General features: G+C 40.4%; 4 protein-coding genes and 1 long non-coding RNA gene across 17 annotated transcripts in view; 2 read left to right on the top strand and 3 right to left on the bottom strand.

Annotated features, from left to right (window-relative positions):
• Positions 1-1781: 1781 nt before the first annotated feature.
• LOC138926775 (uncharacterized) lies at positions 1782-2563 on the bottom strand. Its single transcript, XR_011443412.1, has 3 exons — positions 2347-2563; positions 2061-2291; positions 1782-2010 (listed from the first exon to the last, which is right to left on the bottom strand). It is a non-coding gene; the product is annotated as an uncharacterized lncRNA (long non-coding RNA).
• A 2844-nt stretch (positions 2564-5407) lies between these two features.
• Positions 5408-10456, top strand: spz (Spaetzle domain-containing protein). Of its 11 annotated transcripts, none has more exons than XM_070281266.1 (8): positions 5408-6324; positions 7910-8044; positions 8205-8294; positions 8447-8629; positions 8693-8753; positions 8901-9261; positions 9335-9574; positions 10082-10456. In XM_070281266.1, exons 1-7 carry the CDS (start codon positions 6223-6225, stop codon positions 9510-9512), a joined length of 1110 nt encoding a protein of 369 aa, XP_070137367.1. In that variant the 5' UTR covers positions 5408-6222; the 3' UTR covers positions 9513-9574; positions 10082-10456. The 11 variants fall into 11 exon arrangements, with proteins under 11 accessions (XP_070137367.1, XP_017101189.2, XP_017101188.2 ...); XM_017245700.3 differs by having other exon boundaries at positions 8877-9261; XM_017245699.3 differs by having other exon boundaries at positions 8447-8753.
• On the bottom strand, positions 9562-10025 carry LOC108128224 (uncharacterized). Its single transcript, XM_017245707.3, has one exon. It carries the CDS (start codon positions 9817-9819, stop codon positions 9691-9693), a length of 129 nt encoding a protein of 42 aa, XP_017101196.1. The 5' UTR covers positions 9820-10025; the 3' UTR covers positions 9562-9690.
• Positions 10457-11870: 1414 nt separating the features above from the next.
• Nep5 (Neprilysin 5) lies at positions 11871-18145 on the top strand. Of its 2 annotated transcripts, XM_017245512.3 has the most exons (9): positions 11871-12421; positions 14092-14251; positions 14306-14400; positions 14705-15281; positions 15342-15624; positions 15692-16523; positions 17222-17270; positions 17439-17637; positions 17698-18145. In XM_017245512.3, exons 1-9 carry the CDS (start codon positions 12310-12312, stop codon positions 18040-18042), a joined length of 2652 nt encoding a protein of 883 aa, XP_017101001.2. In that variant the 5' UTR covers positions 11871-12309; the 3' UTR covers positions 18043-18145. The 2 variants fall into 2 exon arrangements, 1 of the variants encoding a protein (XP_017101001.2); XR_011443138.1 differs by lacking the exon at positions 17698-18145 and having other exon boundaries at positions 17222-17349; positions 17439-17578.
• The window catches only part of RYa-R (RYamide receptor), a 58235-nt gene continuing 57608 nt past the window's right edge, over positions 18098-18724 (bottom strand). For both annotated transcript variants that reach the window (XM_017245516.3, XM_017245517.3), the window contains exon 8: positions 18098-18646. In XM_017245516.3, coding sequence (XP_017101005.2) covers positions 18516-18646 — 131 coding nt within the window. In that variant the 3' untranslated portion in view covers positions 18098-18515. The remainder of the gene's footprint in view (positions 18647-18724) is intronic.

Here is an 18724-nt window from a genome sequence, read left to right as displayed (position 1 = left end):
ACATAATACTTAAGCGCTCGTAGTTAACAAACTGTAAATTTGTTAAACAGCAAAAAGAAAACAACAAGAGGGAAGGCAAACAGCAGTGCAATAAACGAAAATGAAAATAAGAAGAAAAGTCAGCACTCATGTAATAGCCACGAATATATACTAATGGGACATTGTAATTGCTATTGGGGGCGGCATTTCTGGCTATAACGAGGCTTAATGCTGTGAGTTAAAAGGAGTGGGCTTTGAACAATTTTGGTAGGTCCTAAGTTTAAATAAACAATTTAATTTTAAATAAAAAACTCTAACTCAGCTTTAAGTTTTCCTATGTTTTCTCAGATTTATTAATGCTATTTGTATATGGCCACTGTTTATTGGGTTGTCAACTTGAGGAGTTGCCTTGGGAGTTGTAAACGTTTCTGTGCTTTGGATAATTTGTGGTTAAGTTAATTTCCGTGGAACTGGCAATGTGGCCATTCAGTTCAGGTTGAATGCACAGAAAGTGAATTGAATTCAATTAAACTATTTTACCGCACCCACCATTGCGTATACGCCATGGTTACCACAAAAAATATTATACAAATTGATGACAAACCGACGATAACCGGTCGAATTTATTGCAGGAAGGAAGTCACTCTCAGCTCAAAACATACAATTTATGGATACAAGTGGTAGATGAAATCAACGATTACATTGCATTATTGTTATAATTCAAATATATTCAAGTATGTGAGCCCAGTGTCCTCTTATAAATAAATATTAAGTGTTAAGCTTCCTGTCATTGTGCCGGAGATCGGGAATTTATATCTCCCTCATCAGTCAGCCAAAGTCCGAGGCCAAATATACATGTGCTTTTAATTTTTCACTCACTTTTCACGGGTTTTTCTTGGCTACTTTTTTGTTAATTTTTTTTTGGCTTTTTAATTGACATGAGGCAATTGCCACGGAGCAGGCAAAAAAAAATAAACAAGCCACATGGCTGTGTGTTGGAAAGAGTTTTCAGAGTGTAACGTGAAATGCGATAACAGGCCGCTGCGCATTGGGAAATGCTAGAAAAGCCAGCAAAGAGTCCACTCCACTTCCTCGACTTCCTGATGAAGTTTTTTTCGTTTTTATTGTGCTTGTTGCTGCGGCCGGCCGCTCGTTTGTTGCGCAATGAACTTCAACTTCAAATTTTCGCAAAAGTTTCGCTGCACCCGGCGACAAAATGTATTTGGAACCCATATCGGAAACGAACTCGTTTTTGGCACTTTCTGGTCGATTTCTATAATCTATTTTATTTGGTTTTTTTCGGCGGAAGTTGCACCGCATAATTCGATTTGCTTTATAGCACCGACAGGCTCTGGATATGGATATGGGCAGGGAACGCTAGCTAGCCAGTTAACCCCCCAGAAAAGTGAAAGCCCGCTAGGCATTGGATCAATATTTGCTCAGCACTTCAACATGGGACCATCTCCATCTGCATTTCATCCCCCCACCCATCAAAAAATATAAAAAATAACACATGGAATTATGGCTGTGATGCAATCGAATCGGCCGACAAATTGTGTTTCAACAACAGCTGCTGCTCCGGACTCGTCCTGGTTTCCCGTTTGCGATTTTTTCATTTTTATTTTCGAGACGAACGCATAAGAAATCTGTTAGCGTGCTGTGCTGTCATGGCTGAAATTGCATTTGCCAAACTGTAAAGTGGTGCGTCCACATTTTGCTCAGGTGCCTCTTTTTAATTGTTGTCAGTGGAAAATATTTTATTGAATGTGCAATGCAATTTCATTATTAATTCAGACAGTTACACACACATGCATGCACAAGCTGTCATTAAATGTATTTCACCATTTTCTCGTTAACTTGACCCCAGTGAATCGCTTGACTTGGCCTGACTTTTCGACCATCCTCGCCCGATTGGCCAACCTTGGAGCAACTGACCTAGGGCTCCCTGGTCATCAGACGAGCGGGACCATTCAAGGTGCCACATCGATAAATGAGTAGCTTAAATAGAGCAGTTTCCTTGCCAATTAATACCTATTAAGTAAAGTGAATCAAGTCATAAAGGAAAATTGCGTCTAATTTACCTTAACGTCCGGCACACGCATTTTTATTGGGATTTTTTCTTAGATGCTTAGTAGACATTAAACATAGGAAATCTTACGCCATTTTCAGGCTGTACATATTTATATAAAAATTATAGCAGACACGCGATATTTTTAGATTTTCTTTAAGTAAATGATTTTTTTCTTATAACGAGATTAGACATTGTTATTAATACAATATACAATATCAATACATACAGTAACTACATAAAGCTTTGATGAAATAAGAGAGGGACAATAGCACACAATTTACACGAAAAAATGTTACCTGTTCTGAAACTTTTCCCAAACTTTTGTAACCTTCGTAAAACTTAAGTCTAAAAAAGAAATTGATGGAATTTTAGGCAGGCCGTGTCATAATTTTACAAATTATGTAGACCGTATAAATTGTTTCTAATATTTCTAGTGCTTGAAATTTGTTTACATATATATGTACAAAATAAAATAAATTATAATTTAATACATTTGTTATTTATGAAGTATTAAAGTTTAATTTTTGTTTTACTGCTGATATTTGAAGGGCATTCTATGTTTTAATTTCGGTTTTAAGAAAAAATCGTATATTTTATTGAATTGGTTAAGGCTTTCGAAAGTAAGGGAAATATAATTTTGTCTAGGTTATATATAGGATTTGTAAAAACTTACTCAATTGAGATTTCAGAAAGATTATTAAAATTTCTTGAGATCTCTTAAAATATTAAGCACTAAATAATGTTCTAGTCAGAACTTCTGGGTAGACGACTTGACTTAAGGGGGGACATCTGAGTAACAGGCGAAAAAAATCGGATTTTCTGGAAATTTTTTCGGCCAAATGAAAAAGCCAATCGAAAATTTGTAAATGAGGAAAACAAAATGGCAGCTTTGCAGCCTTTATTCGTTTATTTGTATTTTTTAAAGGGGGTCCATAGCCGGAAAACTAACATCCTTAATTTTTAATGTAGAACAAAAAATCAAGTATGGTTGGCTTCTATAGTATAGAATCTATACATCAACAGCTATCGACACACGTAGGATTTTTGCTATATATTGATTTGCAAAATGGTGAGTGATTGAAAAAAAAGTTAACATTTTCACGAAAAAAAACGTCACAAAATTGTTTATTAAAAAAAGTAAGCAATATAAAAATTCTACGTGTGTCGATAGACAAAGGTATTTTGAATGTACTGTCAAAATCTCAGATCGATAGATTAAGAGTTGTTCGAGTTATGTTTCCGGCCGTCTCAAAAAAAAACGGTTTCGAGAAAAACGCGTTTAAAGTTTTGGGTACTGTGGGATAGACCTGTGAGGCATCGCCACAGAATGGAAAATTTCGACACTTAGACACTTTTGCCGGACTCGTTTTTTTTATATGTTATTTAAGACCCTGAAGAATTTTTTTTAGCGAAAATAAAAATTTTCGATTTTTTTCAAATCTTTACTCAGATGTCCCCCCTTAAAAAAAAACAAAACAAAAATTAAATTAAAACGACCATATAATAAACCAATAGTATTAGTTACCTAACAATAATAAAGTCCATAAAATGTCCTCTAGCTCATTTTATTAAATACTTTATTTATTTTTATTCCGTGTTCATGTACATTCATCTATGGAATGTACTAGAAAATATTATGATATACACAAAAACATGGCTTATATAAGTACCATATTAGGAATATTAAAAGTTGGTTTCAAGCTTAATTATGAAGTTTGAGGTTTTGAAATTTTCACCATGGCCAAAAAATATGCACTAGATTTGTTTTCGGCCCCAAAGTATGCAAATGATATTTAAAAAAAATTATGCAATTGGCAAAACATTCAAAAAACCTTATGCAATTGCATCTGATATACAATGCAGTACAATATGTTGTAATTTACAACTTGTAAACAATTTCCTTGAAACGAAAAAAAAAGATCTTATAGAACAGATAGCTTGAACAGAACAGCTATTAGAATTGTTGTGAATTTTATTGTTAATTAAACATCAAACCATTTATACTACATTTGTTTCTGGTTTATGATAAGAACTAATTCTACAGAATTTCTGCCAGAGCTGATATGAATTCTGCGAAATTGGATTGTGTGTCATAAGCCAATAAAAGGCTTTTGCAGGGGGCCGACAGCTAGTTTTTTGCGAGGCAAGTTCATGGCTTGCCGCTGAGAACGAGATGCAGTCTTAAAAGCCATGTAATCGGTATAAAAAAAATTTCATTCATTGCATGTAAGATACGTCATCGTCAGCTTTCGATTGCATATTTGCAGTGCAATCTTGCGGTTTGTCCGAGAAAAGGGAAATACCAACTTAGTCATCGTCTTTCCCATCTTCTTTCCGCGCTCCAAAGTTGTTCTGTCTGATTTACGAGTTTTTTATTGGCCATTTGGTTGGAATTTGTGACTCCCATGACGCGTGCGCGACTGCAATTGACGTGTGTCTAACGCCATCGCCATATAAAATGGCTTAGATTAGCCCCGGAAGACAGGGCGGGGCGGATAGGGCACTAGAGCTGTTGATGAGAGCAGGTGTGCTCTCAAAGCTCTAAACTTAAGCTTTGTTCAGCTTTTCTTTACTTTCAATCAAGACAATCGCTAGTTAAAATAAACGCAAGCCAAGACGAATTTTAAGAGCTCTACATTTACAGTGGGATTCAAACAAGAAAGCATTTCATACATTTGGAATTTTTTATGGTATTTTTTAAGCTTATCATTTCTACATATGTATATGTTAATGTTCCAAAATAACTATTTATTTCATATATTAATTATTATTAACTCATTTTATACCAAAAATGTATTTTTATAGCTCAAATAAAACAAATTAAATATGCATGTGGTGTTTTGAAAGCCATGGGCTTCGAGGACAAACAATTTTAACAACTAGGAGAACTTTTATCAGAGAAGACCACACATAAATATTTTTCATAAAGTTCCAAATGGCTGATTTGGAATGTATATTCAAGATAGGTTTCGATAAAAAATTAAAGGAAAAACTTTTGGATTGATTTAATTTTAAATTCAGTTAGTACTTTTATTGTAATATTTTTTTTTAATAAAAGCTTAAGTTGAGTTTAGAAATATAATATTTATTAATTTATTTATTAAAGAAAGTATAAGTTTACAAATGTTTTATTAGGCCTTCGGCTGATAATAACCTATATATGTAAAACAAAAACATTTTTTCTCTGTGTTTAATGAATCAGAGGTGTTAGCTTGTCGCAAAGGAGCGACAATAACAGCAGAACAGCTGTGATAAAATCCACGATCGCAGCCCCTCTTTTCTCTCGGGTTCTCTCGGGCCCCAGCTGGGGAGCTTCGGCAGAGCTGCACTTTGTCAAGTGCTTGCCTGCCAGAGTCTTCGTTCATTTGTGTTCAAGTCGCCCGCTCTCGCTGTCGTGTCGTGTCGAGCCGGGTTGCGTTGTGCATGTTCTCAAAAGGTCGAGAAATCGGTTAAAGCCGCGGATGATATGGTGAAACTCTTCTTTTATCCGATCGGAAAAGCCCAGCACGCGTCGCCCCAAAGCCCTCCGGGCAAAATGCAGTAATATAAGCGCAAGCCAGCTGTCAACTTCGAATCACTTAACGCCGGCGCACAGAACCGAAAGGTCGTCGTTATCTAAAACGGAAACTGAGCCCAAATTTAAACCCAAACCCGAATCACAAAACGAAACAAAGTCGAAAGACACCCAAAACCCAAAAACAGTTCAACTGAAGCGGCGAGAGCGAAACCAAAGTGAAAAGCAAACCGACTAATTGAAGTCTGTCTGTCTGGCAGTGAATCGCCAACGTGCAAAGGAAACAAACAAAACGGAATAGGAATTGGCAACAGCCGCAGCAGCAGCGGCAACACATTATCACAAAAAAGAGAAATATTTATAAATAAATACCGACCAACAGCCAACTACGGGAACAACAACAGCCCCCATAACAAAAGCAAATACAACCAGTAACGAAAATCCGGCATTAACATTTAGGCAGTTTGTTTATTTTAAATACATACACGCAAAAGATCATAAAAAGAGCAGCAGTAGCAGGCGGAACGAAAACAAAGTTGTGGCTAGAGATAAGAAAATTGGCTGAGGCCTCCCCCTAAGCTTAGTTCCGCCGATCTCCACTGCTCTTCTCTGTAAGCCCCGACGCAGACGAAAGCCGTCCATAGTTTATATATAGTGTATGAATATCCCCCTGTATACATCGAAACCATCGGACATGATGCAGCATATGTGGTTCAGGTGGATGAGGATCCTGGTGTTGCTCTTCGCCCTCTTCGCAACGGTAAGCCTTGTTACAAAAATTAATCACAGTCGATCCTCCGAAAAAATGGAACAAAATTCGAGTAAATGTTTTAAGTGGCAAGTTGTAGGGTCGACTGTATTTTTAATGTGTTTGTGTCGTGGTGTTATGTTTTATCATCTCATTGGCTCACATTTTGGGTTATGGTTGTTCTAGTTTTCCAAAAAATGCATCCCCTATTCTTAAAGCTTTAGATTTTCCATAAATTCGGAATTCATTTCCATAACTCGAAGGGCATTTTCAAGTCTATATTAACCCGGAGCTTGCAAACCTGTTCGCATTGCCTCTGGCAAGTTATGTGCAATTTTCATTCTCGGTATAATAAATGCATATCATTGGGATTGCAATAATATTAATCGACAATAATAGTGCCGGCTATTCTGCACACGACTTTCGAGGTAATTTACTGCCGACAAGGAATGATCATCTATCTCTGGGAAAACAGCCCATGTAGTAATTAGTCGGAAATAATGACAACAGAGGTATCCAATGATCCGTTTGAAAAGCGCCTGCCACTTGGCCCGATTGGTTTTCCACGAATTCCACATTAAACACTAAACAGGTTTCAAAGAGCACATATTCGTTCTGACTAAATTCCAATTGGCTTAAGGAAAACCTAAAACTGAGATGGAGAAAATCTCAAATGTTTGCATAAGTTGCCTCAAACACAAACGCTGATAAACGCGTCTAAAAACTTGATATCTTATTGTCCAGCAAGCTTGGGAAAATACATTTCCGAGATATGGCAAAAACTCTCAGGCAATTAAGTTCATATGGGGCACTCTCCCAAGATCGGGTTTTATCGTCAATGGCAAGTCCCAATTTCGTTTGGGGCAAATTTTACATTTTTATCGCCTTCAGAAAGTGTTTAAATCATTTCGTGCCCCGTCTATGTTGAAGTGTGTCGATTAACAAAATAAAAATACTGATAAAAGTTATAATATTGAAGCATTTAGTTTTAATTGCAAGTTTCTCTATGTTATTTGTGTTCTATTAAAAGTTAACTTTCATAATTAAGTCTAAAAATAGTGCTTGCATTCTAGCTTATAGGCTTGCGTTGTATTAAATAATTTTTAATTTTAGATCAGATTGCCTCATTAAATTTCCCCTCTGTACTTAATCGTTATGACTGTCTGCTTTATAGAAACAAATGTTCTCCACAACTTCGAGCTTGCAAGACGTTTTAAATCCGCGAATAATTCAGCTCCGATAAGCCGTCCAAAAATGGACTATCAGCATAACCCCATATACATATACAAATTTGAAATCCAGCAGTGGTTTTTGGGAGGTTCGGGTCCTAACTCAACGTAACTAACAAAGTTCTACGCGAGAGGAAACTGCGCCTGCCCACAAAACAGCTGTTCAAATATTCAAAAACGCAAATGTAGTGAGAAGATAGAGCGAAAGCCAGTTGGGCAAGTTAGAGAAGCAATCACAAAAACAATAATATAAATACAAAAACAACGACCAGCCCAACAAATTACCCCAACAACCTAACCCCAGTTGTCTTGGAAATGCTGATGAACCGCAAACAAAACTCTTCCACTTTTCCGCATGTATCTTTCAGGTAGTTTTTATCAATAGCGAGATAGCTAAGCGGCGCAAAGCTGAGGCAGCCTTAGCGGCTTTGATGGGGAATCCGGGAGTCGGACAGTCAGGATTCGAAGAATATGACCAGGAGCCCAATCCGGGTAGCGAGGAGGTGTGCACAATTTTCTCCCGAAAGGCCGTCAAAATTCCAAATAAATATCCCCCTATTCCTAACCATGTTTCCTTTTGTTTTCCTCCTTTGTGTTTTGTATTGTGGCCTGAAGATATTCACCTACCCAAATTAAATCCTTCTTTCGTAATTTTCGCTACAGTTTGCATCGATCGAAGCCAATAAAGACTATGATACCCTCGTGCGCTCCATCTTCGTAACGAACGATAATCAGGGTGTACAGCTCTTTAATGTAAGTCAGCTGTCGAAAACAAAATTTTCATTAGTCCCCCACTGGCATTCTCATTGTACCACTCATTCCACCATTTGTTGGGTTGTGTTGTGTCTGTGTTATTTTTTTCCCACTCGGCCAAAGACTAACACACCTGAATTTTACCTGCACAGACAACGACCATGGACAATGCACCCCTCATGCCCATAAACACCATGCTCGGCGATCAGCCCCAGAATCCGATTCCAAATCCGAACCAGAATCAAAAGAATCAAACCCAAGCCCCGAAACCCAGATCGTCCACCATTTACCATCAGTATCACAGCCTAAATCAACAGCAGGATCAATACTTCAAAGTGCAGCGTTCTCCGGACGGGAAGCTGAATCTGGTCTTTAACGATACGTTCGTCTCTTTGCAGGACACCACTCCGCAGCCGCAGGCGGACCAGACTCCGCCCACCCACCGCCAGCCATCGGACAGTAAGTTCATTCAATTAAACTTTACTCAGACACATTCGATACTCGAACATGCTGAACAATTAACAACTAAATCGATCCCATACTGAATGGCCAATTGTCTTTGGCGCTTGCCTAACTTTTTAGCCTTTGTCTTCCCCGGTTCCGCAGGACATGGCCCACGTCCCATTTACCCGGCCCACTCGCCAGCGGGGGCTAATAACACCGCTGCCCTACAGCAGTGCGGAGATGTGAAGCCGGAGTCAAGGTCCTTCTGCACCCAAGTCGAGAACTATCCGGACCTGTCCGGCCTGAAGATGACGCTCTCGAGCAAGTTCTCCAAGTTCTTCAGCGATGCGGTCCCCACCGATGTGAGTGCCCGGGTGGGTATTGATGCGGATGATACGATCTACTTGTGCCGGGTCACGCCCCGTACTATCTTTCCCAAGATGGGTCTGACAACGCAGAACAACTGGGAGTTAATAGTCAACACTGACGAATTCAAACAAGCCATCCAAATTGAAGAGTGCGAGTAAGTGTTGAACCTTCACAAATCGATGGTTCACAATTCACAAATTTTGGTAACGCAAATGTTTAACCCTCAGAGTTCCCGATGCACCTTGTGACTTTACGGATAGTTTCCCCAACGGGTACAGGTCATCCTGCAAACAACATTACATGACCCGCAACCTTATCAGCATTAAGGACGAAGGCCCATTGGACCCGTCTCCAGAGTCCTTTAGAATACCCTCCTGCTGCAAATGTGTACTGAAGAGGGTATAGTCCTACCGACGAGGGGCTGGGGTAATCCCCATTCGAAAAAGCTGCGAAATTGTGATTTTGAGGTGAGACCACAATTTATTCTACATGAAATTTTCAATGAACTAAAGCGACAGACCAAATTGACGATAGCAGGACACAAAGATTTGAGGGTAGCATAGTAGTTGGAGAGTTGAACCTTTCACTTGACCAGCTTGCGCAGGGTCCATCCAACAGCATAGAATCCAACCAGCTTGAGCGCCATTCCCTTCCCTTCCGCCTTCACCATGTACTTGAACTTGTTCTCCATGTTCCCAAAGACCCGATCCATTGCAATAATAAGAATGAACAATCCACAAATCCGATAAAGCTCAAGAAAACTGAAGAAATCCAAGCGTCACTTGCGGCTCTTTGGTTTTTAAAAACCAGACTTTTCAAAAAATCAAAGTACGTTCTCGACGAATACGTATATATAGATTGGGAAGTTTTTTCAAACTGAAAAAATCCTGGACTCAGTTGAGGGACTACAGCTTGACACTCTTCCAATGCCAACTTGATTTTAATAAAATAATATGTTTATGTTTTCGTTTCAGCACCAAGATTCACCCACCACAGAATGGCAGGCCAAACTGTCCAGGGCTCGTTGTTTAATTGTATATTTTTATGACTTTGCAGACTCATAAGCACGATATGATACATTTTTATTCTGCAGCTGTCGTTTGAAGCAAAATCTAACTTAGTCTATGTGCATTATAATTTAAAATTTAATATCGAGTCACTGTAATCCAATTCGTGTCATATTTTCGCTTTGTCTTCCTATGATAGAATGCATGCAATTAGTTTTAAAATACCTACACAAAAATCACAAAGACATAAAACTACCACACAAAAAAAAAAAAAAAAAAAGAATGTATGTTAAAAAAGCTAATGTATAATAAATGTATGCGAGTACATGCCAGCAAAGTAAAGTTCTTTGAACCCATCAAATGCTGGTGACAGCTATGTTTCCACCACACCAGTGGTGCTGCCAACGTTTGGAGTACCTGGGTTGACAATTTATTTGCTTATTAACAATAATTCAGCTGGCCGTGCTGCGCAAACCAATTACAGCATAGTAAGTGTAAACACAGCCCCAAAGGACGAGGATAACACATGGCAACTACATGCACTTCTTGCTGTCAACGGGCGATGGGGCGTATGCGCGATGGGCCTGCATAATACACGTGGGGCTCCTGAAGAAATCAATACTATTTATTGATTCCAATCCCCAACTAACTATGTCAAAGTTAGGGCGAACAATGCGAATGCTGGTGGATTTCCTGTGGGCGGGCAAAGTGCCACCATTTAATTACTATTATTAGGTATCCTTGCTTGCCTGGCCAAAATAAAAATTGTCGTGTGCCGGTCATCGGGGAAACGAGCGGATTGGACATTGGCGAGGGTCATCAATCATGCACCTTCAAATAGCCACATACTAAGGTCGATATCAATTAGCAACCATCCATATATCTTTTCGTACAGCTTATGTGTTTATTATGGATCGGCTGGTGTTCCCTTAGTAATGTAATTTTTTTCCCATTACGCCACTGAGTTTTGGGCATTGGATTGTGGTCACTTGGCTCCTGGTTCGTGCTAGGTTTTGATTCACTTTGAAAAATGTATCCGACTGCGTAATACCTAAATTAAAGCTTTGGGATATTGTCTTAATTTGTGATTCAGGGCTAGTACACTTACCAAAACGATAAATCATCTATTACTTAATAGGACTGAATTTTTATTTTAAAGATTCGGATGCACCTGTGTGGAACCCAACAAAACTTCAGGTGTTTTTAAGAGCGTGAGTTTTTTAACTGGGCAATTATAAGAATAGAGGAGAGGGAAATTAGACAAACTTCGCAAAATGGTCAGTAATATATTATCTAACTCAGGTTATAATTGCAATTTGAAACCGAACGATTGTTTAAGAGCAACCGCATTAACCCTATAAGCCCCAATCCTTTGAACTTTTTAGGATATTTATGAGATACAATAAATTATTGAACACCGCTTAGCAAAATGTAAAGACTCTTTGAGGAATGGGTGCTATGGATTCCACACACTAGGAGCACGGACAATACGAAACATGCAGGACAGTCAGACACTGGCAGGACTTTTTGGTGGGAGCGAATGGGGCTCGGATTGGTGGCCCGTAATTGCCGCAGCACATTTGCATGGCCGAAGGAGTTAATGGGGGTTGCCTGATTTGTTTGTTGTTATTGTTATTATTATTGTTATTTTGTACGGTTGTTGGTAGTGCTGTTATTCGGTTGCTGCCAGGTATCGGAGCCGTATAAATACGTTCTGTTGACGACGGCCGGGCTCCAATACGCCGGTAGTCACCAGCTCCGACCAGTCGCCCGCTGCACTAGCTCCACTTGAGTCGCTATTTTTATAGAGTTTTACTCCGGGCCCGGTGCCCGAAAGTTTACGGCTGCATTTTAGCAGCTTTCGTTTTAGCCCTTTTAGCGCATAATGCCCAATTATGCAACTGCCTGCTGTTGCCTCTACGCGAAAAGTGTTAGGAGCAATAAGTAAACAACTAACTTGGCTAAACTGTTCTTAGTGTCTTTGAAACTGTTTAGTTCTGTTTTTCAACTTTGAGTAAAAAGCGCAACATGTGGCCTCTGTGACTGGAATTCGAATTAGTGCTTTAAACGAACTCATTGATATGCTCTGAAGTGCTTCGGAAAAATCACCAGAACCCGTACCCAGCGTGAATCCAACGAAAAAAGCACACCACGGAATATGCGGTAATCCATATGCCTTCCTGGTGACTAATGCTATGGCTATGGAAGATCGAAACCGTATTTGGACCACGGGCCACGTAAACCTCGGCTACTTCAGCGAAAATCTTCAGCAGCAGGCCTTGCCACTCCAAAGGCAGCAAACTCCGGGTAAAAACAATTTTGGTCCCCTAAAACTTTAGAGAACAACCTACATTTATTATTTAACAGCTTTTATAAATTGGTTGTTTCACGCCTCGTTCCAAACTTAATTACCAAGAATTTTAAAGTATATAGTTACTCAAAATAACTTCAGGAATAATAAATTGAAAATGTTTAAAGATTTTTTTTTAATAAATAAGCAAATTCCCGTGGATAGTGCTTCATGAGTACTGAAAAGTATGTAATAATCATATCTACATTTTTGTAATTTTGATACCCATTTTTGAAGCCCCAAACAATTTTAAAAACTTGTTTTTTTCTAACGAATCCAATGGATTTCAGACAGAGTTTATTTTAAAAGAGCGAAGAGAGTTTCTGAAATAAATAGGTGGTGTTCAACGGTTTGTGGTAGAAAATCGAGGGTCTTGAAGTTATCCTTGACAAATTTATTGGCAATAGCTTTTACTCTATTTGTAGTTATTGAAATAGACTATCGTATATGGTTCCTATACCCTTTATCCGCAATATGGTAAACCAATGCATTCCCCATTTAGTAGATTCAACGGTTTTCACAACAGCTTCATTTTCGGCATCCAGAGGTTGCAAGGTTACCGCATCGTCAGCTGTGCCCATTATTGAATTATTGAGGCTAGTTTCGTCCTCTTTCTTGCTAGATGTATCCTCGACATCATCATTTTTTTTCAACCGCAGCGCTGTGTTGAAAGCCAGCCTTGCCTGACTTTGCGTACTCCCGGCGAGCTTCGTCCTTTTTTGGCTAAAAGTTTGCCTGGACAATTGGCGGAACTTGGCGATTCGGGAGTGCATGGTGAAGCCGATGACCATCACGGCCACCGCCATGAACACCACACAATCGAAAAGGGCAGATATCATCTCGAAGGGCCTGGCGAATCGAGACTCGAATTTGGCCGCGTCCTTGAAAATTTCAATGGTGCCGTAGACGTCGTCGGCCATGGCGAAGAGATTGGACTCGATTTCGGCGGTATTAAACATATACATAGATAGCCTACGCAACATTTTGTGCAATTTTGGAATTTTGGGATTTTACAATTTTGTGTTACAATGAGTTAAAACACCAGACAGCTCACTGCTTGCTGTATACGCCGTATAAAAAAGATAAATGAAATTCCTTTCCCCTTTAATTAGGTTACTCTTTAAAGATGGAACCTTTCTGTGTGGAAGGGTAGTGACTTTCTGAAATGGGTTAAAATGCTGCCGGACATGCAAACTGGTTTTGCGGTCAATGAACCGGAAACGGTCACCGCATTCTAACACTGCATGTTGTCTACGAAAATGCAATTGCGTTGGACGTTCTGGCGACAGGTGTATGCATTAGCCGGAGACAATTAGGGACACCCAGGACAGCACAGCGCAGGCTAGTGACTGGAGTGAGTTATCCAGATCAAGATAAAGCCGCGAACACGAACCACAACATGTGTGCCTTTATTTTGGGGGGGGAAGAGCGGCGATGGGGTGGATTTATTGCTGCTTTTAGGCAAACACGATTGACAATATTAGACTAATTAGTGTTAATAAAACGTGCCTTTCTCCAAAGCGATGGAAATATATTTATCAAAACCTAAGCAATGCCTTCAGCCGATTGAGCCAATTAGTAGTGCGACGCAGCCCAGTTAACCGAGATTATTGGAAATCCATTTCAGGAAACCTGAGCCTACTTGCGACGCCCATTGTAGCCAACGGCAGTGCAAATGGAGTCGGAAATGCGAACGGACATGGACGGTCCTCGGCGACGGAAAGTGCCCAGGGCAAGCATCTTCCATTTCAGGGCCCAGCCCCCAATCTCGTCGGCGTGCAATCCAGGTGATTGGAGTAACATTACGCATTGTCTGCCTACTAATCACTATTTCCGTTTAGGTTTCGCCGGCTCTATTACCACAAGGTGGTACTGGGAGGACTGACTGCCCTCGTAATCGCTCTACTAATAGCAATCATAGTCATAAGCGTAACTCGTAAGTAGTCGCAATACATTTTGCGTTCAAAACCACAAAACACTTACTAAATGATGACTTGCATACGTAAATGATTTCTTGGAACTCTCGATCGGTTTTACGAGTTGAATGCAATGTTCTAAAATGATACAGTTTTTCTTAGTTGGAGATCAGGCGATCCTAAAATGAGAGACTAATTTGCATACTCATTAAACAGGCAACTTCAACTGTTTAATCTACTGTGGTTTAAAGCTCAAACAGGAATATTATAATAAAACCTATTTTATCCAAGTACCCTTAAAGCTATCCACTTAATTAATTCCAGTTAAGAAATCCAGCTCAATTTGCCGGAGCAAGGAGTGCATCCGCACAGCGGCCAGCCTCATCTATGCCATGGACGAACAGACTGATCCCTGCGAGGACTTTTACAAATTCACCTGTGGCCGATGGGCCGATCAGCATCCCCGGTCAGACTCCGTGACCTCCAACGACTGGTTTCGGGAGCGGCAGGCCCACATAATGCGTCTGGTGCGTGACTTTCTTCGATCGAATATTACCAATGCGGAGCCAGAGGCTGTGGGTAAGGCCAAGACCATGTACCGAGCCTGCATGGACACGAATCTGCTGGATCAGCGGGACTTGGAACCGTTGGTGGGCTATCTTGTGCGCTTTGGACTTCCCATCCTGCCCTCCGCCCTCAACCTGACCCTTGGGAGCAATTCGAAATTTGCGGGAGTGGCAGCAAACGACTCATCATTCAACTGGCTGGAATCACTCGTGACGATCAAGCGACACTTGTCAATGGATTTGATAATAGGGTTCGACGTGTTTCCAGATCCATTCAATCGCACCCTTAATCGGATCGCCTTGGGAACTCCGGAGACGGATTCGGCATTTCCCTTGTAAGTAAATAATAGAACGATTAAATATATTAATATATAAATAAAATCTAATGATTAAAGCAACAAAGACGATTCGCACAAGATGCTACGCAAGATCCACAGGAAAACAATCTTTATGCAAAACAGCGACGAAGAGGATGACAACGAGGATAACAGAGAAAGCGAGGAGGAAGAGGCTGCCCGAAAGACCAGCACGGGAATGACGGCCTACCTCCACTACGTACGAAAAGTGATCGAAAAGTACTTGCTCTATGTGGACCCATATGTCAACCAGGAGGATGCCACTTTGGGCATTACAGAGCTGGTCAAACAGGGTGTTAGAGTAGCTAGAAAGGTTCATGCGGTAAGCCTCCATATTTTTAAACTATTTTGAATCCTAAAAAGACCTTTTTTACTTTTCATACCAATAGCTAAAGGAAGAGGCTGAAAATAGTACAAAGCCCTCTAAAAATCCGGCAGACGATATTGTTTACATTTCACTGCAGGATCTGCAGAATCAGACAGACAAGAATATTTCTCCAAAAACATTGCCCATTTGGGCAAAATATATGGATCTGATCCTGAAGGGCACAAAGCACGCTAGCAATGTTCAACTTACCAGAAATCTGACAATCATCACTAGTCCGGCCGACATTCTGTATCTGCAGCGTGTGGTGGAGTATCTGGAGGAAACACCAGCCTCCCATATAGAGTCCTACCTATGGCTGAGCACCCTCGAGGAGCTGGTCCTCCACACAACGAGTTCCATGCGGCTGCTCCACTCGGAGTACATGAAGGTGGCCATTGGAACGGAGGGAAGCACACCGCGGTCACTCTACTGCGCCAACGGAGTGAACAGTCTTTTCGGAATGGCTGTGAGTTACGTCCTGGCAGATGACAGGTTCGTCGAAGAGAAGTTGCCTCGGGTGCAGCGAATGCTGAGCGATATCCGGCGTTCCTTTGATCGTTTGGTGAAGTCCACAACCTGGATGGACGCGGCCACCAAGCGGAAAACAATTCAGAAGTCTGCTGAAATGAAAAGCTTCATTGGTTACCCTACGTGGCTACAGAATGCAACTGCGTTGAATGCCTTTTACGAGGGGGCGAAAACGAATACCACCACCCACCTGGAGAACCTCATGAACTTTGTTCACTGGCAGATGATGGAGAAGCTCAATGAAATGGATAAGCCGGAGCCAATTGGCTGGGCGACTTCGCCTTCTAATGTGAATGCCTTCCACACGTTTCAATCAAATGCAATCAGTAAGTGAGAAAAAAATTCGACTTACATTTTTAAGGTTAAACTATTTAAGATAAATAATATATTGGATAGTTCATTAATTAATCTTTTGATAAATCTCTGCTTAAAATATTTCTTATGGTATCTCTGTTTAAGAATTGTACCTTAACCCTTATAAGCGCAACTCAAAATCGTAAAGTTAAAGCTCAAGCCGGGCCTCTGAGGCCCGGTAGACATTTTTAAGTCAAAATGGAAAAAAAATTTAAAAAAAAATTATTCAATAATACATTCTAACAGAAGTGCTAAATGCCAAAAAAAAAAAGACCTTTCAAAACTAATTTTCATGGTAGATTTCATGGTATCCACTCAGAGAAGTTATCTTTTGGAACAAAATGTCCCCATCTGTCTAAAACCGACCAAATTTGCAATTACATCGACGGCCCATCAGGCCTCTGAGGTCGGCTTGCGCTTAAGTGTCTCTGTAAAATTATCTGGATATTCATTTTTTAAAAACCTTTGATTTTCATATTACTTTGGTATATTCCAAATATAATTTCTATAGACAAGACCTGCAAGAATATACAAGTTATTATAAAAAACTATTACAAGAAACCCTTAAAAACTTTTTAGCCTAAAAATAAAGATAATTAATTATATACTTAAATATTTTTTTGACAGTGCTGCTTTTAGAATTGTTCTTACACTTTCATTTCTTTTGCAGCGGTGCCCATTGCCATTTTGCAATACCCGTTTTACGACCTCGGCCTCGAGTAAGTCCGCCCAGGAATAGAACTCTCAGCACTGAGCACATGGATAGCCGGGAAAAAAAATAAAAGAGCAAAGCTCAAGGCACGTTCCCGCATCTGCCATCTGCACCTTGCACTAATCCTTCATTCCGAGTTTTCTCTAATTCTCATCCGGGCTTTTGTCCTTTGCAGAGCCCTCAACTATGGATCCATAGGCACCATTCTGGGACACGAGCTGACGCACGGCTTCGATGACAGTGGTCGTCGATTTGACCGATTTGGGAACATGGTCGAATGGTGGTCCAATAAGACCATTGACGAGTACATCAACCGGACAGAGTGTTTTGTCGATCAATATAGTAGTTACCATTTGGCAGATATTGATGAATATGTAAGTATAAAGGGTTAAAATTTTGTACTTATAACATCATTACATTAATGCCCTCCATAGATCGATGGAGAACTGACTTTGGGCGAGAACATCGCCGACAATGGCGGAATGCGGGAGGCCTTTTACGCCTACCGTCTCTACGTGAAGGAGATGGGTCGGGAGCGGGCAAAACTGCCCGGACTGGAGCACTATTCCCACGAGCAGCTCTTCTTCATCTCGTTCGGCAACCTGTGGTGCGAAACTTACACTCCGGCGGCGTCGCGGTACGCCCTCAGTGACTCGCATTGCCCCGGGCAGATGCGACTCCGCGGCGTACTCTCCAACTCGGAGGAGTTCGCCAGGACGTTCAAGTGCGCCTCCGGCAGCCCCATGAATCCCAGCCAGCCCAAGTGCCGCATTTGGTAGTGAGCTCGCCGTTGGCCAACAACCAGAGCAGGCAATTCAAACAGGAACAGTCAAGTGATTTTTCGAAATATACATATATTTAGTAAATATTATTTACAGATAAGTTAGACGTAAGTTTAGATCGTTTATACAGGTGTCTTTTGCCCGCTTCAATGTTTGGTGGTGCAATAAATGGTATACGCTTCGCGTCTCGAAAGTAGACTACGTTTTAGTGGTAAAGATGAAGAACTTACATGTCTCATAGCATACTTTTGGGGCTTTAGTTTACTGGTTTCTGATCAATTTCATGTAGATTTATGCATTATGGTATTTATTTTCTTTAGATAATCATTAATATATATATTTAGTAAAATTACATTGAGTCGACACTTACAATACATTTGGAACATTCAAACACATACACACGCACGCACACCCACTTAAGTACATACAAATTGTGGGAGATTCGGTTCTTTGGTGGTTTTCCGTACGGCTCAGAACTCTGTGCAGTTTCCGTTCACCGGAAACGCCCTCGAGCCATTTGCCGATCGCTGGCCGGATGACTCCTCGGCGGGGGGACAGGCAGCTACCGCAAAACTGAGGTCTCGGCACATGAAAATTGGCTCTGTTTTTGGGGAGAAAAATCGTATTTTAAACAATGAATTCTTAATATAAAATTAAGAAATAATTTAAATTAAGATTT

This window comes from Drosophila bipectinata, chromosome 3R (genome assembly GCF_030179905.1).
Source record: "Drosophila bipectinata strain 14024-0381.07 chromosome 3R, DbipHiC1v2, whole genome shotgun sequence".
In the NCBI taxonomy this organism is placed as follows: Eukaryota; Metazoa; Arthropoda; class Insecta; order Diptera; family Drosophilidae; genus Drosophila; species Drosophila bipectinata.
This window is presented reverse-complemented; position numbering and strand designations above follow the sequence as displayed.